The 27,108-nt window shown below is 43.6% G+C and overlaps 1 protein-coding gene across 1 annotated transcript in view; it reads right to left on the reverse strand.

The window, feature by feature from the left end:
• The window catches only part of TCF4 (transcription factor 4), an 816,409-nt gene that overhangs the window by 152,653 nt on the left and 636,648 nt on the right, over window positions 1-27,108 (reverse strand). Inside the window, exons 11-12 of the mRNA XM_030192973.1 lie at window positions 11,223-11,356; window positions 4,924-5,056 (exon numbers count right to left, since the gene is read on the reverse strand). Of these exons, the coding sequence (XP_030048833.1) occupies window positions 4,924-5,056; window positions 11,223-11,356 (267 nt within the window). The remainder of the gene's footprint in view (window positions 1-4,923; window positions 5,057-11,222; window positions 11,357-27,108) is intronic.

Raw genomic sequence — 27,108 nt, forward strand, 5'->3', positions numbered from 1 at the left:
AAAATAGATATAGCTCAAAACATCTAAGTTTTAGTCCTGGACATTTTTGTTTTGTCCCATTATGGCTGAAAAACGTCTAAGTCTTAGGAACACCCAAGTCCCACCGTGAACACGCCCCTGACATGCCCCCTTGAGATTTAGACGCACTTCTGACAGAGAATAAGGTCTTTGTGAGAAAAACATCCAAATGCCGACATGTCATTTTTTGGACCTTTTTCTCTTTTGAAAATGAGCCTGATAGTAACATAGTAGATGAAGGCAGATAAAGACCTGTATGGTCCATCCAGTCTGCCCAACAAGATAAACTCATAGTATAAAGCAGTACATATGCAAATCTGCCTTTATAAAACCACCCTCTATGCATGTCATCTACAGTGTGTGTTTTCTAGCAAAAAAGGTGCCGGTACTCAAATGCCAGGTCACCCTTCAGGGATGGGGTTATCACTGAGGGACCCACCCCACAATAGCCAGGACTCACCCCACATTAGCCAGGACCCCTGCAACCAGTCACAGAATCTATGACAAGGCAGAATTGGTGTGTAGAGCCTGAGCTCTTTCAGTAAAACTTGGGGACCATGAGTCAATTTTAGCAGACAATGAACAAGGTGCCGGTACTCAGTACCCCCAAGTACCCCCTCAAAAAAAGCCCTGGTCATCTATATGGCTGGTAAGCCTACTGAATAGCAGGCCTACATTAAAGGTGGGGGGTTAGGACTTTAGGTCAGGGGCGTAGCTACGGGTGGGCCTGGGTGGGCCCAGGCCCACCCAATTTCAGCCCAGGCCCGCCCAGCGCCAGCGCCAGCATCCATTGCCGGCCACTGCTGCTTTTCCTGGAGCAGCAGGGCCGGCGCTACAAAAAAAAGAAGCGCTAACGGCACTAAGGACGAGAAATGTTTAAAAAAAAAGAAAAAGCGCGGCACCGGCAGGCACTGTCTCAGCAGCCTTAAGGCATTGGCTGCTGGCTCGCAGGCTCCTCCCGCAGACAGGAGGAGCCTGCGAGCCAGCAGCCAATGCCTCAGCAGCCAATGCCTCAAGGCTGCCAAGACAGTGCCTGCCGGTGCCGCGCTTTTTTTTTTTTTTTAACATTTCTCATCCTACGGTCCTTAGCGCCGTTAGCGCTTCTTCTTTTTTGTAGCGCCGGCCCTGCTGCTCAACAGGAAAAGCAGCAGTGGCCGGCAATGGGGGCTGGCGCTGGCATGCAGGGCGGGCCTCGTCGAAGAAAAGAGGGAAAACATGGAAGGATGGGGAGAAAAGAGAGAAAACAGATGGAAGGATGGCAGAGAATGAGGGAAAACATGGAAGGATGGGGAGAAAGAGGGAAACATGGAAGGATGGGGAGAATGAGGGAAAACATGGAAGGATGGGGAGAAAGAGGGAAAACTTGGAAGGATGGGGAGAAAAGAGGGAAAACAGATGGAAGGATGGCAGAGAATGAGGGAAAACATGGAAGGATGGGGAGAAAGAGGGAAACATGGAAGGATGGGGAGAATGAGGGAAAACATGGAAGGATGGGGAGAAAGAGGGAAAACTTGGAAGGATGGGGAGAAAAAGAGGGAAAACATGGAAGGATGGCAGAGAATGAGGGAAAACATGGAAGGATGGGGAGAAAGAGGGAAAACTTGGAAGGATGGGGAGAAAAGAGGGAAAACAGATGGAAGGATGGCAGAGAATGAGGGAAAACATGGAAGGATGGGGAGAAAGAGGGAAAACATGGAAGGATGGGGAGAAAAGATAGAAAACAGATGGAAGGATGGGGAGAGAAAGAGGGAAAACATGGAAGGATGGGGAGAAAGAGGGAAAACATGGAAGGATGGGGAGAAAAGAGGGAAAACAGATGGAAGGATGGCAGAGAATGAGGGAAAACATGGAAGGATGGGGAGAAAGAGGGAAACATGGAAGGATGGGGAGAATGAGGGAAAACATGGAAGGATGGGGAGAAAGAGGGAAAACTTGGAAGGATGGGGAGAAAAGAGGGAAAACAGATGGAAGGATGGCAGAGAATGAGGGAAAACATGGAAGGATGGGGAGAAAGAGGGAAAACATGGAAGGATGGGGAGAAAAGATAGAAAACAGATGGAAGGATGGGGAGAGAAAGAGGGAAAACATGGAAGGATGGGGAGAAAGAGGGAAACATGGAAGGATGGGGAGAAAAGAGGGAAAACAGATGGAAGGATGGCAGAGAATGAGGGAAAACATGGAAGGATGGGAGAAAGAGGGAAACATGGAAGGATGTGGAGAAAAGAGGGAAAACAGATGGAAGGATGGCAGAGAATGAGGGAAAACATGGAAGGATGGGGAGAAAGAGGGAAACATGGAAGGATGGGGAGAAAAGAGGGAAAACAGATGGAAGGATGGCAGAGAATGAGGGAAAACATGGAAGGATGGGGAGAAAGAGGGAAACATGGAAGGATGGGGAGAATGAGGGAAGACATGGAAGGATGGGGAGAAAGAGGGAAAACTTGGAAGGATGGGGAGAAAAGAGGGAAAACAGATGGAAGGATGGCAGAGAATGAGGGAAAACATGGAAGGATGGGGAAAAAGAGGGAAAACTTGGAAGGATGGGGAGAAAAGAGGGAAAACAGATGGAAGGATGGCAGAGAATGAGGGAAAACATGGAAGGATGGGGAGAAAGAGGGAAAACATGGAAGGATGGGGAGAAAAGATAGAAAACAGATGGAAGGATGGGGAGAGAAAGAGGGAAAACATGGAAGGATGGGGAGAAAAGATAGAAAACAGATGGAAGGATGGGGAGAGAAAGAGGGAAAACGGATGGATGGGGAGAGAGACTCTGGATGGAAGGATGGGGAGAGAAAGGGGAGAGACTGAAAGGATGCAGAGAAAGGTGAGAGACTGGAAGGATGTGGAGAGAGAAGGGACACTGAACAGAAAAGGGTAGAGTGATACAGAGACACTGGTTAGAAACAGGGAGAGAGACATTAGATGGAAGGATCAGGAGAGAGGATAGATGGATGGAAGGATGGGGAGAGAAAGAGGGAAGATGCTGGATGGAAGGGTAGGGAGAAAGAGGTGACACTGGACGGAAGGATGCAGAAAGAAAGAGGGGAGACTACTGCAAGGATGGGGAGAGAGAGGGGAGACTGGAAGGATGGGGAGAGAAAGAAGAGAGCTGCTGGATGGAAAAGGAGAGTAGTGAAAGACTGGAGAATAAGAGGAAGGGGCATGGGGAGAACAAGGGTGAGAAAAAGATGAAAAGCCATAAGTAGATGAAGGAAATTAAAGAATGGATAATAAGAATGAATTAAATCAGGACAGAGAGAGAGAGGCAGAAAAATATTGAAGAAAGCAAAGAAAAAGGAGAGAAAAATGAGAAATGGCCAAGAAACCGTGGCAGAAGAGTTAAGCGAAAACGAAGGAAAGCAGAATCTAGAGACTGGGAGCGACACAATGAGAAAAAGTAAATGGCCATACAAGAAAGGTAAAGAAAATAATTTTATTTTTAATTTAGGATAAAGTAATATGGTACCTGTGTTAATGAAGTTTCAGAGACCAATACTTCCTTCCTTAGGTCAGGCGAGGATACCGTAACAGCATTATACTGACCTGAGGCAGGAGGTTTTGGCCTCTGAAAGCTCATTGAAAAGGGTGTTAGGCTATTAAATAAATTTTCTGAAATCTGATGCACTGAAAAGCAGCACTTTACCCTGTGTGACAAATGCATCTGATTAGCGTGACTAAATTTTGCTGGGGGAGGGGGGTAGAGAGAAAATTTTGTGCCCACCCACTTTGGGTTCAGGCCCATCCAAAATTGGCAGTCTGGCTACGCCACTGCTTTAGGTCATGTTATTTGCCCCATAACATGACTTAAAAGACCCTACCACAGCTTGACTGTTTTTACCATGGTGACACTTAGGTTGCTGCAGGCTATGTAGTAATGAGATGAAAAACATGCAAATGCATGCAAAGTAGTTCATTACTATGTGAAAACCATAACATGAATTGCAGTGTGCACCCAAAGCTGGGATTATTTTACTGTGCCAGGAGCATTAGGCCTCAAAGTCATGGCCCCATGCTCCCAGGCCCGATTTTAGGGATGGAGGGATGCTGTTAGTCCCCACTTCATCAAGCACCCCTCCCCCCGAGCCAAGGCAACCTGAAGTTTCCCCCACAATCTAAGCCTCACCAAAGCTTCCCCTACCTCCCCAAGTCCTCCCCTCCCATACAGTGCAGGCAGGTCCAAAGGCAGGTCCAAATCTCCCTATAAGGGCAGGTCCAGACCTGCTGTAAAATTCTGCACATTAAAGGTAGGCGCTTAGATCTGTGCATTGCTCGGAATGCTCATTTTAATACTAATGAGCTCCTCGCAATGCATTTGCTGCTACAGGGAATGGTAAAGGATACGCAGAACCCCTTTGTGCATTACATGGTAAATAATGTTTGCTTTAGACAGGCTATAACCAGTCTAAAGCAAACATTCCAAGCACAGTAAGCTTTGTACATCAGGCCCTGACACCTACAGTATCTACTGTAAGACCTGTTGAAATTTAAGACTTATGAAGAAGCTAGGACCACAAGTTTAAATCTTATCCACTCAGACATAGGAACCAATGTAAATTAGCTAGCAAAGGGCGCACACTAGATTGCCCTTATTACCCCTTACCATCCCTGCCTCAGTAGTCTTGATTATCTGTAGTTTTCTCAATACCTTCCCAGGGAGACACATACAAAGAGAGCATTACGGTAGTCAAAAATACTAACAACTAAAGCATGCATGATCGAACCAAGAGTGTATTGATTCATGAAAGGTTTCAACTATTTTACTAGCTGCAATTTATTTGTACTAGCTGCAATTTATACAGCAATATGCACTCTGCAAAACTGCAATCAAATTAAGAGGGACATAATCAGCTAAAGTGAATTAGATTATGATGAACCATTCACACAGAAGACTTTTATTTTACTTACCCATTATACTGTCTGTTCCATTGGCGGGTGGTGTACAGGAAGAGGTGCTGAAATGGTTTGTACCACTACGGTGGAAAGTGGACATTGGAGGAAGACTGGAATTGATGTCTGCTGAAGAGTGGGATGGATAACTCTGGTGATAGAAAAATATGAAAAAGAACAATTTAAACGTAGAATAATTTCCATCCTTATTCTGTCTTCTGTACAGTGGCGTAGCCAGACCTATCATTTTGAGTGGGCTCACAGTTAGGATGGGTGGGCCTCCTAAAACTACCCCCCCCCCTTTGTCATGCGTCTCTCTCCCTTTTCTCCAACCCCGGATCCAGTATTATCCCCCTGCCCATGGCCTGGCAGCCCTGCAGGTGTACCTCAGCATTTTCTCTGGCATGGAAGCAACACGCCTTCATTGTCTGCACCGCCGCCACGATCCTGCATCTATCTCCCTATGTCTCAGCAGCAGTGGACCAGCGAAAGCGATTCATGCTGCCTCCTGCTTCGTTCTAGCCCGGAAGCGTCTCCTCTGCCGCGCGCCCACGTCCTGCCCCAGCAGAAACAGGAAGTTGTAATAATGGGGGCGGGATGCGGCAGAGGAGATGCTTCCGGGTTAGAAGCAGGAGGCAGCATGAATCGCTGCCGCTGGTCCGCTGCTGCTGAGACAGAGGGAGGTAGATGCAGGATCGTGGCAGCGGTAGGCAGCATCTGGGAAGCAGATGCAGGATTAGAGCTCAGCCTGCTCCCTCAGCTGCCGTTCTGATGAAGGTGCTCCACTGCTGGGTGGGCCTGAACCCAAACTGGGTGGGCCTAGGCTCACCCATGGCTACACCCCTGCTTCTGTATAGGGTGTTTTCCACATGCACCTGCTGATAGTCAAACAAAGTTCTATGTTCATCTGAGGCTGGTAAATCTCTAATTTACATATTCATGGTTTTCAGTTCTTGGGTATATAACAAAACAGATTCGAATCAAGGTTGGAGTGGGCTTCAATGGCAACTCCAGCAGTTGGGAAGTAGGACCACTGCCGAGCAGACTTTAACTACTGCTGCTACTTATCATTTCTAATTAGATTGTAAGCTCTGTCGGGCAGGGACTGTCTCTTCATGTTCAAGTGTACAGCGCTGCATACGTCTAGTAGCGCTATAGAAATGATAAGTAGTAGTAGTAGTAGAATTTATTATCTCACTGTGTATGCACAGTCCAATGCTATCCATGTAAGAAAGGGGTACAGCAAGAGCTGAACAAGGGTAGGCAGTGAAATTGTCCAGATGGAAGTGATATTTAGTCACTATCTGGATGAGTTATGTTTAGTTCAGGCCTACTGAATAGCAGACCTAAATGAAACATATAGCGCTATCACGGTGACCACAATACACACATATCTGGCACCACTGCTAATACATATACAGCCCGACTTTAGATTGAATGTAGAAACTGGAATTGTGACATCTAGGTTACGAGGACTGCAGTTACGGAGGTACTTTCAAAAAGTATCTGCTGACATAAAGCCTTTTCTAAAATGAATGCAGAGATGCATGTGTATGTACCGGCTATGTGTGGTGGGAGTAACATTTTGCTTGTCAACATCTAAAACATCAATGGAGGGCCACAAGGCAATATACATGACTTGTAGTAGACAATGACATGGGGAAAATATTTGTCCCCGTCCGTTCTGTCTCCGTCCCCATCCCGTCCCTGCAGGTTCTGTCCTCGTCCCCACCCTATCCCCGTGGGCTCTATTCTCATCTGCAGACTCGAACACTTATGATCTTATATTTAAATCTTTTTATTAAATTAAAAAAGGAACAATATGGTGTGCAACTGTTGTGTATAAATTACAAATAGAAAACAACAATATTGAGCAGCTGTAATAACCCTCCCACCACCACCATCACCCTCTACCCTTCCAACCCAACAATTGCTGACTTCTACTACCCAAAGGAATCCTAATCCACCCTGCTAAAATGTCCAGGGGTACAAAATACAACCCATTCTGTGTGCCATAGAGTGGAAAAATATGCCCTATGAACAAGGGCGTAGCCAGACACTCAATTTTGGGTGGGCCTGGGCCCAAGATGGGTGGGCAGAAGAACCCCACCCCATCCCATAGGTGATTTGGTCTCTCCTCTCGCCTGCATGCCATATGGTCTCTCAAATATCCCTCCTCTCCTGCACACCTTTTAAATTTCAGATTTTCAGTGAGGAGAAAGTAATACACACTACTCATGTAGGCCCCACATCCTTCCCACTGATGCAGCTTCCTGTTTCCGCATAAGCGGGAATACGTCAGAGGGAAGACTGTGGGGCCGGTGTAAGCAGTATGTATCAGTCACTGCTTCCTGCAGGCGAAGATCTGCTATTTATAAGGTATGCGGGAGGGACAGTTCTTGGGAGTTTTCAGCTTGGGAATCTCTGCCGGCCACATCATAGGTGTGCTGCTACTGGTGGGCCTGAGCTCAAAGTGGGTGGGCCTGGGCCCACCTAAGCCCACCCTTGGCTACGCCACTGCCTATGAAGCACTGTTATGATGTTTTAATCTGTGGGTGAACAAAACGTCATTAACAATTTCAGGATTCAATCTAGCTCTCCTGTCTTCCACAGTCCCTCCTGCAATAGAAGATGTCTTCTTAGAAGATGTGCTGGTAGCAGGATATACAGAATCCCCCATACAAATTTTGCTAGCTGTGGCCAACATGTTTGCTTGTTTCTCCCCCCCCCCCCCCCCAAAAAAAAAAAATATTGTTGTCTGCATCAAATAAACATAAATAACAGTCCAGTTCATTGACAGGCTTCAAAGTAGAAAGTGACACTGGGACAAAGTTTGTCCCCGTCCTCAGGGGCTCTGTCACCATCCCCACAGGATGTGTCCCCGTCCCGTCCCCATCCCCCGCGGTCACTGCGAGTCCCCTTCCCCATGTCATTCTCTAACTTGTAGGTAATTACACATGCAAATTGGTATTTTAGAACATAGGGGAATAGTTATCAATGCAGACTACTGTTAAGACATGTCATTGTACCACTAACTTGTACTATATTAGCACAGGTCCCTTTTATACAATGAGAACAATAAAATAACATCATAATGGTAGCCCATGTTAATAACTCTCCCCCCCTCCCCCATAGACATACTGTGTAAGTCTGCCATTTGGAACTCTATCCAGCTCATTCTATAACAGATCATCTAAATGTGTCATCTACACACTTAAATTTATAGTATACTGTCATTCATGTGAGTAAGTGGCAGAAGTGCGCCTAAGTGGCAGAAGGGAAGGGGTAGATATCCAGTATATGGAATACTTTGCTAAAAGTATGCATTAAAAACAGAAAATGGAACAAAACAGTTACCTTCACAGTCAGAAGAAATGGACAGAGACTTAATTGAAGACATCCACAAAATAGCTAGGAAAGGGGAAGTACTACTGATAGGTGATTTCATCATGCTGGACATCGGTTGTGGTGTCCCTGCTGTACGGTCATTCAGAAGTAAAGAGATCTTGGATTCTCTACAGGAAGAATTGTTTCAGAAGAGGGTAATGGAACCGAAGTGGGATGGAGCTATCCTAGACCTGGTGTTAACAAACGGGGAAAATGTTTCTGATGTTATGGTGGGAGATCATGGTGTGGTTCAATATTAAGACAGAGGAGGAGAGGGCACATTCAGGATTGAAGGTCCTAGATTTCAAATGAACTAACTTTGTCAAGATGGGAGAATTTCTCAGGAAAGAGTTAGCTGGATGGGAACAACTGAAGGAAGCAGAACAGCAGTGTGCAAAACTGAAAGGAGCTTTTAAAGGCAACAAACTTTTATGTTAGAAAATGTCACATCCGTCGCTCCCTCCAGCTGCTCCTCTGCGGGTAGCAAGAGCCGGTGTCCATTACGGCGATGGCCGGCCTTCTTGAGGCCGCGGCTGAGAGCCGGGGTTATCCGCGGCGATGGCCGCCCTGTCCGGGGCCGAGCCCGTGGGCTGGCGATCGCGGCTTCCGGACTCTCGGTCGCCGGCTATGGGCTCCGTGCTTGCGCCAGCAGGGAGGATGGCGCCGAGACACGATGGCCGGCGTCTTCCCCACATTCGGGCGCGGGAGCCCGAAGCTCCGCCTCAGAAGAACTAGATTGGGATGTCAGTGCTGTAGCCCCGCCTGAGAAGCCGGACAGAACCAACCAGAAGGATTTCCTCAGTAGCCGGGTTCCGATTGGCCGGCCATGTCGGCTGGGGCTGGGCGGTTGATTGCTGACAGTATTTAAAGAGCGGGGTTGAAACAGGACGTTGCTTCAGGTTCTGTTTCCCGAGGCCAGTCTTTGTGTGTTCTAGTTTTCAGTACGTTCCCTTGTTCTCCTGGTTTGACCTTTGGACTGTTTTTGGATAACTCTGCTAGCCGCCTGCCCTGACCTGTTGCCTGTGTTTGGACGACGCTGTGAGCTGCCTGCCCTGACCTGTTGCCCGTTTTGGACGACGCTGTGAGCTGCCTGCTCTGTCCTGGTGCCTGTCTCTGGACTTCTCTGGTTTCCTCTTGCCCTTCCTGCTCCCGGTTCCGGTACTGGGTCAGTTCGTCAACCCCGCGGTTCCGGAAGTCCCGTTGGCCGCCTGCAGCTGGAGGCTCAACCTCCAGTGAACGGCGGTCACCGCAGGTGAAGTCTTGGGGTTGGGGGTTGCACGGCTGTCCTTTGAGGTCCTTCGGGGCCTCACGGGACCTAAGGGCTCACCTACCTCCTAGACAAGACAGAAAACTACATAAAAGTAAGAGGAAAAGGCCTCTCTGGTTCTCAAACATAGTAGCTGAAAAGGTGAGCGAAAGAAGGCTAGCCTTCATACATTACAAGAAGACTCAGAAAGAGGAGGAAAAGAGGAGGACAGGCAAAAATACCTGAAAAAGCTAAGAGAAGCTGTCAGGAATGCAAAGAGGCAAATGGAAGAAAGGATAGCCGATACAGTAAAATTGGGGGACAAGACATTTTTCAGATATATAAATGACAGGAGGAAGTGCCATAATAGCATTGTGAGGGGGGAGGAATATGTAGAAGCTGATAAGGATAAAGCTGAACTGCTTAACAATTATTTCTGTTATGTGTTCATGGACGAAAGGCTAGAGGTAGGACTGCAGAAAACAAATGCTAATGGGGATGGATGTATAGTAAAAGTAGACACAGCGATGGGGCCTGATGGGATACATCCAAGGGTACTCAGGCAACTCAAAGATGATCTAGCAGCTCTGCTGTCTGACCTCTTCAATGATTCCTTAGAGTCTGAAGTAGTCCCAGAGGACTGGAGAAGGGAGGATCTGGTCCCTCTGCATAAACGTGGAAGTAAGGAGGAGGTTGGAAATTACAGACCTGTCAGACTGACCTCGGTGGTGAGTAAACTAATGGAAACACTTCTAAAGCGAAGGATCATGAGGTTTCTTGAATCAAATGGATTGCAGGACCTGAGGCAGCATAGCTTCACTAGAGGTAGGTCATGTCAGACAAACCTGATTGATTTTTTTGACTGTGTGACCAAACAGTTGGACATAGGAGGGCGCTAGATGTGGTGTACTTGGATTTTAGCAAAGCCTTTGACACTGTCCTGCACAGGTGACTGATAAATAAACTGAGGCAGTTCAGAGAGGTTTTGGCGGGTCGTCGAAAGGATGCGTTTAAGAAAACCTTGGATATGTATAATAGATCCTTAGATATGGAGGAAAGGTCCACAGGATTGGAGAAAGGCTGATGTAGTCCATCTTCACAAAGGTGGAACAGAGAAGCGGTGGGAAAGATAATGGAAATGCTGCTAAAAACACTAACACACTCTTTGTAAGGAAGCTGCTGGTGAGTTTGACAGTGGAGGAGTGGCCTAGTGGTTAGGGTGGTGGACTTTGGTCCTGAGAAAGTGAGCTTGATTCCCACTTCAGGCACAGGCATCTCCTTGTGACTCTGGGTAAGCCCCTTAACCCTCCATTGCCCCAGGTACAAATAAGTACCTGTATACAATATATAAGCCACATTGAGTCTGCCATGAGTAGGAAAGTGCAGGGTACAAATGTAACAAATAAAATATTACAGTACTAACCCAACACTTCATATTGTATATTTGATTCATACAGAACACTTTTTATTTATTACAACAGTTGAATACACCATTAATAAAAATTAAGAATTTGTGTCAAAAGTTAGATTTAAGAAAAACTGGAAAAAAATGATTAGCAAGAAGTTCTCCAACTGTAAAAGAATAGGGTAAATAGTGACAAATTAAAATGAAAGAAATGGAAAAAAAGAGAAAAAAGGGCAGGCACAGAGATCTGCCAGCTGTGAAGTCAGAGTTCTGCCTTACCAAGCGGTCGTGTGGATGCAGACTGCAGTAGTTGCTAGACTGTGGCATATGTGAAGAATTGCCCAGCATCCCCCCATAGCCAGGTTGGTTTATCCCACTAGACGAACTCCAGGGGTCACTGCTGTGATGTCCATCTGAAAGGCAGAAAGAACCAAAATGGCTTCCTTGAAGACTTTATATCGTTCAGCTCATGAAAAAAGGTTTTCTACATTTTGAAGTACAAAGATAGTAATAATAACCAATGAATACAAAATCACAGTTAATACCTGAAATAAATGATCATTCTATTTTGTCTTTTCCGTTTTTATTTTTAATTCCTGAAGAGATTTTAGCGGTTAACATCTTGAAAGTTCCTTCCTTATAGCTATTCACCCATTAGTGAGGTAATTCTTTAAAGAGCTGCATAAGGGGTCCTTTTACAAAGGAGTGCTGAAAAATGGCTTGCGGTAGTGTAGGCGCAGGTTTTGGGCACGCACAGATCCATTGTTCAGCGCACCTGTGAAAAAGGCCTCTTTTTTTGTGCCAAAAATGGACGTGTGGCAAAATCAAAATTGCCGTGCATTCATTTTGGGTCTGAAACCTTATCACCAGCCATAGGTCTAGCGGTAAAGAATCTGGGCGGTAATGACCCACACGTGTCAAATGCCACTTGGCGTGTGTCCATTACGTGTGCCAGAAAATAAAAATTATTTTTCAGACGCGTGTAGCGGACACATGCCAAAATTGAAATTACTACAAGGGCCATGCGGTAACTGGGCAGTAACTCCAATTTGGGGCACGTTCGGCATGCGTAGGCGCCTACGCAGCTTAGTAAAAGGGGTCTTAGATTTGGGTGACAAGAACAAGCCTAAACGCCGGTATTCTAGTCATTTATACACATAAGTAAATACATATGAACCTAAGGGGTGAAGTTATCAATGTGAGCTACCATAATGTTACCACTAACGTGCTATTTTTATCACAGATTCCATTTTATGCAATGAGATCTAGTCACTAATAACTGGGGTTAACAGTAAAATAACCCATATTAACAGTAGCCCATATTGATAAAGTTACCCGTAAATGAGCAGTTTCCGACTCTGTGCTATTCTGTAAGCATGTACCAATCTTCAGCAGTATGTATTTTTAAGGAGGGCGTTCACTTGGGTGGACTTTGGGCAAGGTGCACAATTACATGCAAAGACTATAAAATAAGTTGTGCTTCCTTTCACAATCTATGCACTAACATTTACATCAGCTCTACAAGTGCTCACATCTTTAACCTGATATGTTAGTATTATATAAAGAACAGAGAGGCCCTTTTACTAAGGTGCGTAGGCACCTATGCGAGTTCAACGCGCGTCAATTTGGAACTACCACCCGGCTACCGCAAACCCCGGGCAGTAATTCCATTTTTTGCGCGTCTGATATGCACATCTGAAAATATTTTTTATTTTCGAGCGCATGGCGCTAACTGGGCGGTAATCGGCAGTGTACGATTACTGCCCGGTTAACGCATTAGACCTTACCGGTAAGTCAATGGGTGGCAGTAAGGTCTCAGGCCCAAAATGGACGTGCACCAATTTTTATTTTGCCACACGTCCATTTTCGGCCAAAAGAAATGGCCCTTTTTGCAGGTGCGCTGAAAAATGAACCTGCTCACTTCCAATACACATGTCTACAACAGCGCAGGCCACTTTTCGGCGAACCTTAGTAAAAGGACCCTATAGGCACCTACCCCCGATATTTAGAAACATTTAGCCAGCTAAATAGCACTTAGCCGACTATCTGGCGATATTCAGCAGGGGAAAGCCAGCTATTCCCCGCTGAATATTGCCAGTTAGCACCTAGCAGATAGCTGGTTATATACTGCGATATAACCGGCAATCCACCAATTTTCAGTGAGAAGCAGGTTAAACTTGGCGGCCATAGCTGGCCACGTCAATAGATGGAACATCTTTGGCTGGTTCCAACATAACCGGCCAGCACTGAACATCGGCTTGGCTGGTTAAGTTAAATCCAGCCCAAATTAAACCAGATATTCAATGCTGGTCACCAGAAACAGCCTGACATTGAATATCTGGGCTTAGTGCCAACTGCAGGAGGCAGCACGGCTACATCCTGCAGTTTGAATATCAGCCCCCTACTTTTCACTATAGATTAAGCTCCCAATAGGCAATTACTTGGCATCCCTTTAAAGAAATACATCAGTGAGTCTATGTAAATTGGTGTGCTGTTGCCAAAACCCTGTGCAGTCATCACACTAACAGATGTAAAGCATGAGCATAGTATACACAGCTCTTTGCTGACTTTTCTTACTAGAGATATATGAATTGTTCAAATTGGTTGATCCATGGTCTTCTGTCAAAAAAAAAAAAAGAAAAGAAAAAGAAAACAACCCTGATGGCAGCTGACATAAGGCTACATATCTGAGAAGGTTCATTTTTCAATTGCTTATAATATAATGGAAGCAAGAAATATTTTCATGGACTCAGCTGGAGATATAATCCGGAATTAAAATTATTGACATGTACAAGCCATAAGAGTAGTGCACCACAACAGTTAAGGATGGATTTGATATTAAACTATTTTTTTTCTATAAAAGGGAATCAAAATGATTTTTATTAGTATAGTAACAACTTAAAAAGAACCAAAATTTGATAGACAGTATTCTTTATATATAAGCTATCAAGCGTAACAAGAAATGGTGATGGATACAGGGCTATTTTCATCACCTTTAAGAGCTGCCTACATTCAAGTTCTGAATTTATTATTAAAAAGATTATACTACTTCTTCAGGAGTTAAAAACATGTCTCAAATCATACTAGAGATTGTAGAGGTCTGGAACGTCTAACCAGTCATTGTTTTTCATTGGGACAACTCTAAAAATAGCTCGCTTGAAATTACAGATAATTATTATCAGGGTATATCATAAGAATACTTATTAAATAAAAATGGATTGATACAAAAAAAATATATATATATATATTTTTTTTTTTTGTATCAATATATATATGCTTATTCTGGGGGTAATTTTACAACTGCCTGAACTGATACAAAGAGTGCATATATTTCTCACTCTACAGACTTGGCTAGTTTTTCAAAAAGATCTGCACACTTTGAAAATTGTTCCACTAAAAATGTCACTTTAACAAAATGAAGCTTGATCCATATCAATGGAATCGACAACCGCCCAACAATAGTGGATTATTAATAGATGCCAAGCTTAATAAATGAGAGGAAAAGGCCTCAGAAAGTCTGTGGTAATGCAGCACCCTACAGACATGGAATTTCATACAACACCCTACAGACTTCTCTATTCTATCAGTGGCTAGAAAACCCTCTCATGATTAATGGTAATTTTTCTAAAACATTTAGGGCCCTGTTTACTAAGCCGTGCGTTTTTAGCACGTGCGAAAAATTTGCATGCACTAACACTAGAGACATCCATATATTCCTATGGGTGTCTCTAGAGTTAGCACGTGTTAATTTTTAGCATGCGCTAAAAACATTAGTACGCCTACAGTGCGGCTTAGTAAACAGGGCCCTTAAACAAAAAAATCCATCAACTCAATGTCATAGCACACTTATTTTTCAAGGTCCTCCCATGGGGTATCCCTAACCACACCCTCTCCAAAAGACATTATATGATGTGATACCCGCAAGCGAGCCTTCCCTGGAGTAGCCCGCACACTCTGGAATACACTTCCTGAAAGGCTTTGCTTAACACAAGACTATCTCTAATTCAGGAAGCAGGTTAAAGCTCGGCTCTTCAACCAGGCCTTTAATGGAAGAAGTACATATACATAAGTACATAAGTAATGCCACACTGGGAAAAGACCAAGGGTCCATCGAGCCCAGCATCCTGTCCACAACAGCGGCCAATCCAGGCCAAGGGCACCTGGCAAGCTTCCCAAACGTACAAACATTCTATACATGTTATTCCCGGAATTGTGGATTTTTCCCAAGTCCATTTAGTAGTGGTTTATGGACTTGTTCTTTAGTAAACCGTCTAACCCCTTTTTAAACTCTGCCAAGCTAACCGCCTTTACCACGTTCTCCGGCAACGAATTCCAGAGTTTAATTATGCGTTGGGTGAAGAAAATATTTCTCCGGTTTGTTTTAAATTTACTACACAAGTAACTAACTTGTTAGTCTCATATGCACACACAAGGAGTGACACAGGCTGCACATACTGTAACAGGACATGTTTACCCACTGCTACTCTAGCTGAGATAATATTTAATCACTTCTCTCACATCATCATTATTATTATTATTAACATTTGTATAGCGCTACCAGACGCACGCAGCGCTGAACACCTGACACAGAGAGACAGTCCCTGCTTGATAGAGCTTACAATCTAAAAATACAGACAGACAAGACAATTAAGGGCGAGGAAAGTACTGGGTGAGAAGGAACAAGGATAGGAGAATTGAGTAGTGGTTAGGAGCCAAAAGGCCTTTTTAAATTTTTGCCGAAAATGGCCGTGCGGCAAAATCAAAATTGCCGCGTGTCCATTTTGGGTCTGGGACCTTACTGCCAGCCATTGACCTAGCAGTAAAGTCTCACATAGTAACTGGGCGGTAATGACTTACGCGTGTCAAATGCCACTTGGCATGCATCCGATATGTGAGTCTGAAAATAAAAACTTATTTTTTTGGCCATGCGTATCTGATGCACGCAAAAAATGAAATTACCTAAAGAGCCACGCAGTAGTCGGGCAGTAACTCCAATTTGGCGCGTGTTGGGTACGCATAGACACTTACGTGGCTTAGTAAAATGGCCCCTAAAAGCTAATCCAAATTATCTACAGAACCCATGAAAAGGTGTTGTTGCAATAAGAATGCAAATAGTGCAGTTGAATCTCCAACAGTATTTAGAGAAACACACATTTTCTTGTATTTCCCATATTTTCAACAATCATGCTAAGAATCCACAACTGGGCACAGAGAAAAATGATGCCAACACCTCTACTCAGGAAATCTAGACTACCCCAACTTGACATTTCAGCTTTTAGATTGTAAGCTCCTTTGAGCAGGGACCGTCCTTCTTTGTTAATTTGTACAGCGCTGCGTAACCCTAGTAGCGCTCTAGAAATGTTAAGTAGTAGTAGTAAAAAGAAAAAGGAAAGAAAGAGAAACTAGATACATTCTATAAGAAATGGACTAAGCAAGTCCATATAACTTTATTGAAAATTTTCTTGTAGCCATTATGAAAAATTGCTGCTACATAGAAACAAGGTTCTGTTACCTCCTTTAATCAGTGGACATGAGGCTAAAAAACTGCATGAAGGACATCAAAGCCTACCAAAATAGCTGGAAATAATAAAACACTGTATTGGTCTAATATATCGTAACAACTAAACTGTATGGTCTTCAACAAATACAACTTAAATTCTACACTGCTCTTGAGGTCAAATTGTCAGGTTATTGGTGTCAATGACGTTGGCGAGACCCGTTTCATCTAATGGCTGGCTTCTGCTTCTACTGCATGGAGGTCACTAAAGTCAGAAACAATATTTGTAGCCAAAAATCTCAGACCTATAGTTTACAGTCTCAATAATGTATTCCACAATTATGGGCCATGCATAATGGATCTCAAATTTACACAGTTGGTTAGGTTAGAAGATGATGAGAGGTCCAATGAGTTCAAGCTTCTCTTCATTCCCTAATTGCTATCTCTACATAGTAATCTGATGAAAAGCAAAAACATTGCACATCTGTAGTCAATTCAGCAGCACAGAAAAAAACAAAAACCTTCCTGACACCAAAAAAACCAAAGGGGCATGTCCAAAATACAACAGCAGATATTTCCTGCCTAAAGGAGCAATTGGGAAAATAATCTCAATCAGGAAGAAATAACCAGAACATAAAAAAAATACAGTTAAAATATTCTTTAATAAAAAGTTAATCGACACAACATAAAAAGGTGGGTTCCTAGAAACACAGGGGTCATTTTACTAAGGTGTGCAGAAAAATGGCCTGCAGTAGTATAGGCACGAGTTTTGGGCGCGCGTCAATCCATTTTTCAGCGTGCCTGTAATAAAGGCCTTTCTACAATTTTTGCTGAAAATGGACATGTGGCAAAATGAAAATTTTGGGTCTGAGACCTTACCGCCAGACATTGACCTAGTGGTAAAGTCTCACGCGGTAACCGGGCGGTAATGACCTACGTGCACCAAATGCCACTTGGCGCACGTAGCTGATGCGCGGCAGAAAATAAAAAAAATATTTTTCTGGTGCGCATAGCAGACGTGTGCCAAAAATGAAATTACCGTAATGACCATGTCATGTGGTAGCCGTGCGGTAACTTTATTCTGGCGCGCATAGACGCTTACACGGCTTAGTAAAAGGGCCCCACAGTTACACTGCTAAAACATATAAAGTATGCCTTTTAGTAGTCCATGTAAAGAAAGCCCGATATGTTTTGGCAAAATTGCCTGCTTCAGCGGTCCTGACAATTGCAGATGTAGTGCAATGTGAGGGCGATGCACAACTTACAAAAGATTTCTAAGGGCAAGGGAGGACAAAACCTAAGGGAACATGGAGAAAAACAAAAAAAATAAGAAATAATACTAACAAAAAGCTGCTGTGTTCCCCCCCAGAATAGATCAATGTGTACGTTACCACCAAATCCGAACAGCGTCACCTACGCCTGGTCTGTATCAAAATGCAGCTATAGTAAAACCTAAAAATGATAGGCTATACTAAACTAAAAATAAAATAAAACCTTTGCCAAAATAAAGATCAGTACAGTGGTCTTATATTACACCATTCAAGGAAAAGACTGCTGCTGCTCTCATTGGCACTACAGATATACACTTACCCTATATAATAAAAATCACCTCCAACATTCTGAAGTTGACACTGTGGCAGTGTAGGGTTCGTAAGTCTGTAGTTCAGCATTTCATTGGCTCTCACTGTCAACGAAGAACCAATCAGACAGAACGGAACTTGGAGGAGGGAAGTGGAGTGGATTGAATCTCTAACAAACAATCATATACAGGGAGGTACGAACATCAGTGGAGGCAAGTGCACAGAACGGAAGGGAAGACAAACATTTAATCACTTTGTCACTCACACACATCTCACACACACACTCAATCACTCTGTGTATCTCTCTCCTACACTGTCTGTAAAACACACTGTCACTCTCAGTCTCTCACATGGGCAACTGTATGTTGCATTCTCATGAGTAAGGAGCTCTTCTGATGTGATTGTTAAACTGATTGAAGGGCCTGAACAAGGAAAACTTTTACCACATTGTAACACAGTTTACACAAAAAATATTGTATATAAAGAAATCTTACACATGTAAACAACAATTATATTCAGAATACAACCGTGGAAACATTAATGGTAGGAACTCATTACATTGCTAGCGCCCGTTTCATTGCGTTAAGAAACGGGCCTTTTTTACTAGTAAATAAATAAAGTTACTCCCACTATGTTGAAGGTAATAACAGACCACCAGATAAATACCCACCCTGTGGCAACCTTCAAAATAGAAACAAGGAATATAAAAATCCAAACTAAAAGTAAAGGCACCAAATACCATTAAGAACCAGTCTAAAGCCTATCCCCCCGATAGTCAGTGCTATTTAACCAGCCAGAATGGCTGCTGACTGGTTAAATAGCGCTTAACTGGCTATCCACTGATATTTAGTGGGAGATAACCGGCTATCCCCCACTGAATATCCCTGGTTAGCGGTTAGCAGATAGCTATTGCCTGAGTGGAGAAGTGGCCTAATGGTTAGGGTGGTGGCCTTTGGTCCTGTGGATCTGAGTTCAGTTCCCACTTCAGGCACAGGCAGCTCCTAGTGACTCTGGGCAAGTCACTTAACCTTCCATTGCCCCAGGTACAAATAATTACCTGTATACAATATGTAAGCCCCATTGAGCCTGCCATGAGTGGGAAAGCACAGGGTACAAATATAACAAAATAAAATAACCAGCTATCCACTGATTTTTAAATCTGGTTTAGCAGACATATTTGGCTGCTTGAAACTGTGGGATATCTTTGGCTGGATTAAAGATAGCCGGCTAAGTCTGAATAATGACTTAGCCGGTTACCTTTAAACTGGCCAAAAATAAACTGGAAACGGCCCGGCACTGAACATCCGGTTTTAGCACTGACCGTAGGAGTTAGCCAGTCTAACTCTCATGGACTGAATATCGGCCTCTAAGTGCTTTCCACAGCAGAAACCATTAGAAGAAACATTTTTTAAAGGATGACATTTTCCAACTACAGCACTATCAAGAGAGCTCTTAGAAAACCAAGCGTCCTTTTACTAAGGTGTGCTGAAAAATGGCCTGCGCTGGTGTAGCTGTGTGTATTGGACGCGTGCAGGTCCATTTTTCAGCGCGCCTGCAAAAAAGGCCTTTTTTTTGCCAAAAATGGACATATGGCAAAATAAAAATCAGTGCCATTTTGGACCTGAGACCTTACCGCCACCCACTGACTTAGCGGTAAGGTCTCATGCGTTAACTGGGCAGTGATCGTCAGCATGCAAACACTGCTAATTACCACCTGGTTAGCGCCACGCAGTAGGAAATAGAAATTATTTTCTGCCGCACATTTTGGACTTGCATAGAAATTAGAATTACCGCCAGGGTATGTGGTAGCTGGGCAGTAGTTCGAATTTGATGAACGTTGTATGCGTGTAAGCGCCTACACGTCTTAGTAAAAAGGCCTCCAAAAGAGACCAATGCAGCAGTACAAGAAAAAAAAAAAGCCAGCACGTCTTACCTTTAAGGCAAAGAGAACGTTGTCAAACCCAAAAGCAAGCTTTGCGGCATCTAAAGAGAACTACAGCATTTCTGCTTTTAACACTGGGTTTCCCTGTAGCATGGAGGTGATTAACAGTTGATCAGGGTCAACTTCACAAATTGAAATAAAAGCCAAAAAATGCTTATAAAATTGTCCTTGTGCTTCGGGCCTATAGATTTTGGAAGTAAAGGCGACCTGTTTTACAGCTCTGGATCCTAGGTCTGCCCCATGGATAAAAAGACCCTTTAATGTAGTCCAATTAATTTTGTCTAAATTTATTGAATTTGACTTTAACCCCCCCCCCTCCTAAATTCATCCAGTGTGTTGCATATCTCCACAACAAATTTATCATGGTTTTATTTTCATTTTCATGTTGGTATGGTCTATACTTGCATCTGATAAGGACCGGAAGGTGTATGTAATGCTGTTTGGATTTGGTGGCAATTTATATTTTAATATTCTTTCTCCACAGTTTGGAGATGATTGACAACTGGTCTGGATCAATTTCAGAATTTTGAAATAAAAGCTAAACGAATGCTTAGACTAATTTTAGATATTTTCTCAGTAGATGGCCCTGAACTCTGGAACCAGCTTCCCAAGCATCTACAAACTCAGTTATCATTTGACTTATTCAAAAAACGATTTGAAGACCTACCTCTTTCAAAAAGCATTCCCATAACGACCAATGCAGGTTTCGACCACCCTGAGCATGCCCCTACCCTTATGTGTGTTCCTATATCCCCACTTTCCTATTATGATTATTGTAGTTGACTCCCCTCTTTTATTCTGTCCACCTTTGCTTTCTCTATTTTTCTAACATTTTTTTTTTAAGCCTGTAAGCCGCCTAGCTGGTACTACTGATAGGCAGGATAGCAAGTTCTTAATAAACTTGGAAACTTGGATTATAGTTTTTGGGGAAGATGGCAGCTTTTTGATAGTATCCCTTCTTATTTTTCCCTTTTTCTTTTTCCCCTTCTGCTTTGTCCTCTCTCACCCCTAGGATTATTTTAGAAATTGTGCATTGACCTCTGGAACTGTATTGTCTTCCTATTTAGCTATATCTGCAGTCATCTAGACCCCTGAAGCAGGTGGTTTCATTGAAAAATGTTGGAATACTAAAGTGTACATGTTCTATGTTTTGGCAATGTAACTGTGTTTGTAGCAATCCGCTTTCTATGTTCTTTTAAGAGTTTTGGGCCCGATATTCATAAATATTTAGCAGGTTGCTGACTGATTAAATTGCTTGGTCAAGGCTAGCCGGTAATACTCAATGGCACTTAACCGGCTAAAAGTGCCACTGAATAGTGCAGTTAGTGCTGAACACAAAGCCGGGTTTCTTGGGAGCGTTCTGGGGGCACAGTCAGCACTTAAACAGCTAGGGAATCCCATAAATGTCTGTCCTATTTTTATGCGGTAACCCATGGCCACTTAAGTGAAGAATATTGACTTAAGCGGCTATGAGTTAGCAGACTTAAAAATAACTGGATATTCAAAGCTGAAGTCTGCACAGGTCCCAGCTTTGAATAGCCAGGAATAACGCCGTTGGTGGTGAGCAAAACGCTCAACACCAATGGCTGAATATTGACCCCTTTGTTTTTATGTTCTGAATAGTTCTTCTTGACTGTGTGATTATTTTCTCAATTGCTCATTTTGGTACTATATGTTGATCAGTTTAACCTTTTCACTGCTAGGTCTGTTTGCCTATGTGTGCAAAGGAATTCTGTGAATTTTACAGTAAGTTTTTCAAAATACAATAGCCTACTCTTTGTTCAGGTCCACCTGCGCAAACCATATTTATGATTTTCTTGGCATATCAAAGACTTTCTACTGGAACTAAAGTTATGTAGATATACAGATGTAAAGTAGCATATAAAATCGGTAAAAATGAGGTTTTCAGTTATATGTAACACTTCATTTTATATTCTTCCTTTGAACTGGAGTACTACTTTTAAACAGTGCTGTATTTCAATGCATTTGCTTCTGTTTAAGGGAGATTATCATGCTTATTTTCGAAAGAGAAGGACACCCATCTTTCGACACAAATTGGGAGATGGGCGTCCTTCTCGCAAGGTTGTCCAAATCAGCATAATCGGAAGCCGATTTTTTGACACCCTCGACTGCTTTCCATTGCGGGGATGACCAAAGTTCACGGGGGCGTGTTGGCAGGGTAGCGAAGGCGGGACTGGGGCGCGATTAGGAGATGGTCGTCCTCGGCCGATAATAGAAAAAAGAAGGGCGTCCCTGATGAGCACTTGGCCGACTTTACTTGGTCCATTTTGTTTCACGACCAAGCCTCAAAAAGGTGCCCGAACTGAGCAGATGACCACCGGAGGGAATCGGGTATCACCTCCCCTTACTCCCCCTGTGGTCACTAACCCCCTCCCACCATCAAAAACAAGTTTAAAAATACTTTTTTGCCAGCCTCTATGCCAGCCTCAAATGCCATACTCAGGTCCATCACAGCAGTATACAGGTACCTGGAGCAGTTGTAGTGGGTGCAGTGTACTTCAGGCAGGCGGACCTGGGGGGGGGGGGGGGGTTGGGGGGGCTAAGTACCCAAGGTAAGGGAGGTATGCACCTGGGAGCAATTTCTGAAGTCCATTGCAGTGCCCCCTAGGATGCCTGGTTGGTGTCCTAGTATGTGAGGGGGACCAGTGCACTACAAATGCTGGCTCCTCCCACGACCAAAGGGCTTGGATTTGGTCGTTTCTGAGATGGGCGTCCTCGGTTTCCATTATGGCCGAAAACCGGGGATGACCATCTCTAAGGACGACCATCTCTAAGGTCGACCTAAATGTTGAGATTTGGGCGTCCCCGACTGTATTATTGAAACGAAAGATGGACGCCCATCTTGTTTCGATAATATGGGTTTCCCCGCCCCATCGCCAGGACGTCCTGCGAGGACACCCTCAGGAAAATTTGGGCGCCCTGTTCGATTATGCCCCTCTATGCTACCAATAACCATTATTCCACTGGCGCATGAATCCTTCATTTTTGTATATTCCCTGACCTTCCCTGAAACCTTGCCTTCCTCCATCTTCCATCTCCTGATTCTGCCTGCCTTCTTTCTTACTGTTACCCAGGCACAAGTATGCCAAGTGTAACGCCCTCCCCACTTTGCTGCTCTGAACTAACTCTTCTCTCACATCATTACTAGTGTTGACCCCGCATCTTGTGCCAAGTCTTGACACATACAGAATTCATCAAAAATCATGATCGTGCTACTGCTGTGCTCTCAGCCTTCTATCAGATTGCTGGAGCCTTAAAAATTCAAGTTACTTTTTATCTCACCACAAAACACAAACATCAGAACAGCTCTGAAAATAAAGACAGGCATTGCACATAAGATTGCCATGCAGTAGCAAGCTCCATACAGGGGAGGTCAACCCAAACCTAAAGCTGAAACTAACCATCATTTTTTCCTGAAGGACAATTAAACCTGAATCAATATAGCAAAATCTCTGTTGATCCTAACTGCAACCAAACCAGAAAAAAACAAATACTGGATGCTGGTTGAAAAAACTCAGCCAATGTAGTTCAATGCAGAACTTTATCTTGGAAAGGAAGGGAAGGAGCCTAGTGCTGATGTGGGTCCTCAGTCAGCAGGGGGCACTGCTACCAAGCTCTGCAGCTGCAAAGAGAAAGAAGGGACCTGAGGCTTGTCTGTCTATCACCTTCTTTGTAAGAAATATTATTACACTGTTTTCTTTTTGTTTAGTATAATAAAACAGTAGAATGCTCAATTTTTTTCAGATCAAAATATTTCTGGTTACGAGTTAATTGGTCTTAACTGGATTTACTTTGGAAAAGCTGAACCAAACACAATGTAACTAAAATGTTTAAAGATTTGGTGCCTTGCCTCTGTGATACTGAAGATATTATATTCCAGAAGTTAAATAAGGGGTAAAGTTCCTTGATCAGGATTTTCCTCCTAGAACATAACTATATCATCTGGAGGGGCATAATCGAAAGGGGTGCCCAAGTTTTCTTGTCCTCACAGGACATCCCGGCGAAGGGGCGGGGAAACTCGTATTATCGAAACAAGATGGGCGTCCATCTTTCGTTTCAATAATATGGTCGTGGACGCCCAAACCGTGAAATTTAGGTCGACCTTAGAGATGGTCGTCCCCGATTTTCGGCAATAATGGAAACTGAGGACACCCATCTCAGAAACAACCAAATCCAAGCCCTTTGGTCATGGGAGGAGCCACCACTCCTAGTGCACTGGTCCCCCTGATATGCCAGGACACCAACCGGGCACCCTAGGGGGTACTGCAGTGGACTTCAGAAATTGCTCCCAGGTGCATAGCTCCCTTACTTTGTGTGCTGAGTCCCCCAAACCCCCACCAAAACCCACTCTCCACAACTATACACCACTACCATAGCCCTTATGGGTGAAGGGGGCACCTACACGTGGGTACAGTGGGTTTCTGGTGGGTTTTGGAGGACTCACAATTACCACCACAAGTGTAATAGGTAGGGGGGGATGGGCCTGGGTCCGCCTGACAGAAGTGCACTGCACCCACTAAAACTGCTCCAGGGAAAAACATTTTTTGAGGGTGGGAGGGGGTTGATGACCACTGGGGGAGTAAGGGGAGGCCATCCCTGATTCACTTTGGTGGTCATCTGGTCAGTTCAGGTACATTTTTGTGGCTTGGTCATAAGAAAAAAAGGACCAGTTAAAGTCGTTCAAGTGTACATCAGGGACACCCTTCTTTTTTCCATTATCGGTCGAGGACAACCAGGTGTTAGGCACGCCCCAGTCCCGCCTTCGCTATGACTCCGACACGCCCCCGTGAACTTTGGTCGTCCCCGCGACGGAAAACAGTTGAGGACGCCCAAAATAGATTTTCGATTATGCCGATTTGGGCAACCCTGTGAGAAGGACGCTCATCTTGCGATTTGTGTCAAAAGTTGGGCGCCCTTCTCTTTCGAAAATAAACCTGAATGCCTCTTATCTCCCTTTTCTCCCACAAACTTTATCAAATATTCCACATTTTTAAATATTCTATCTTTGATTATGTCTGAAAAGAAAATGTTCCATAATTTCATCCCTCTTTCCATAAAGAATCTCTCATACTGAGGATGGCAAAATCAAATTTACTGAAACTTGTTTCCGGTAGCCTTAGAGAATATATCAAATGTCTTTTCTATATTGTAATTAGAGTAAAAATACTGCATGCAAGAGGATTACCATATTTGCGGAGACATAAAAAGAGGACAGAAAAAATAAAATTCTGCCCTGGCCCAGCTCCACCCCAGTCCCATCTCGCAGTGCCACATGATTACCTTGATTCCCCCCCCCCCCCCCCAAGAAAGCGAGATTCTATAAGCAGTAAAAATACTGGTAAAAGTAACAGAAATGTACTGTCTTCTGTACTGTGCTAAATACAAAATCAGAAAAGATGTACATTTCCAAAAAAGTAAACATCCATAAGCAGCATGTCCCCTTTCCTTTCTCTCCCATCCATGAGCAGCATGTTCCCTTCTCCTCTCCACCCCCTTCTACCCATGTGCTGTATTTCCCTCTTTCCCTTCCCCATATATGTCCCCCTCACCAATCTTTTTTCCAGCCACCATCCCTGCACCCACACTCCATCCACCTTTTTTACAACCATCTCAACTCACTCATCCACATGACTCCATCCATCCACCTCCCCTCCCCTCCAGCCCTAAGTCAAGGTGCCCTCCCTGAACGTACCTTAATGTGCCCTGGTGGTCTAGTGGTCTCTTCGGGGGAAGGAAAGAATCCCACTTTTTCCTGCCCACTGCTGCTGACCTGCTCACTACAGCTGCTTCTTCAAAATAGCTGCTGAGACTTTAAGCAGTGGTCTTGCAAGACATTACTAGCTGTCAGTTCAACAGTGAGACCACTGCTGAGGCATGCCAAAGGGGCATGCCTCTTTGTGCGCGTCACCGGGTGTGGTCTTGGGTAAGGACTCTATACTCAATCTTAACCTTATCTCCACATTGAGGTACTGTTAATCTCATATAATGGATAACCTTAGTAAATGTTTGTCCATACTACTTCTAATTGCTTGGCTATCTGGTTACTTAACCATCTCTTTAGAAGACAATTTCAACATACTGGTAATTATACCTTACAAACAATGGTTAAAACTCAATGCTTTAAAGATAAGAAATGTAAACCTTCAGATGACCACCTTTATGCACGCTCTACCTAACCCACTCATGAACACCAATACTCTGAACACAGTTTAAAGATCCATATCCCAAACACCATTTAATAAAAATTAAATGTTGCAACCCGCAACAAGTCCACTCATCCACACCAGTACCTTTAGGATATATAAACTGTAGATCCATTATGAATAAATCTAACAATTTGGCCTAGTCATGATTACTGAAACTTGGCTTCATTCCAATAACAACCCTATCATTAAAGACATATGCCCACCAGATCATAAGATTCTTAATTTCTGTAAACCCAACAAGAGGTGGCAGTATATAAGTAACATATACATCCTTCTTTAATACAGAGTTACTTTCTAGCAATACAAACCTTGAAATACTTGCTTGTAATATTACTAACACTACTTTATCAGAACAATTATATGTCTCTCTATTTTATTGTCCACCTGGAAACTGGCATCTGGTAGAGAATGACTTCACTGATTTTATTTCAAATATTTGTGTCAACTACCCTAATATCCTTCTAATACGAGATATTAACCTGCATTTAGATAACCTAACAGATCCTAGCACAAAAGGCATTTGAATGTCTTATTCTCTTGGAACTTCTTACACCCACAAACTCCTGTTTTTCATTTGAAAGGTAATCTAACCCACTAGCTTTATCCATATCTGATACTTCATGGGAACCTACCCCATGGTCAGATCATTACAAATTAGTATTTACCTTAAATTGGATAGAATCAACGAAATATAATCATCCCCAAGTCCATTCTCTCTCTTTTAAGTCCAGAAGAAGGATGATACAGATGACTTTTGGTTGAACATACAAGAAACTAATCTCATGTCCATGTCTAAGTCATTAACATTCATAAAAGATTGGGATGTATTAAATAAATCAATACTTGATTCCGTGGTACCTGAAAAAATAAAATCTAAATCAAAGATGAGTCAATCCATTTGGTTCAATAATGATATCCT

The sequence above is a fragment of the Microcaecilia unicolor genome, chromosome 2 (genome assembly GCF_901765095.1).
Source record: "Microcaecilia unicolor chromosome 2, aMicUni1.1, whole genome shotgun sequence".
Lineage (NCBI taxonomy): Eukaryota > Metazoa > Chordata > Amphibia > Gymnophiona > Siphonopidae > Microcaecilia > Microcaecilia unicolor.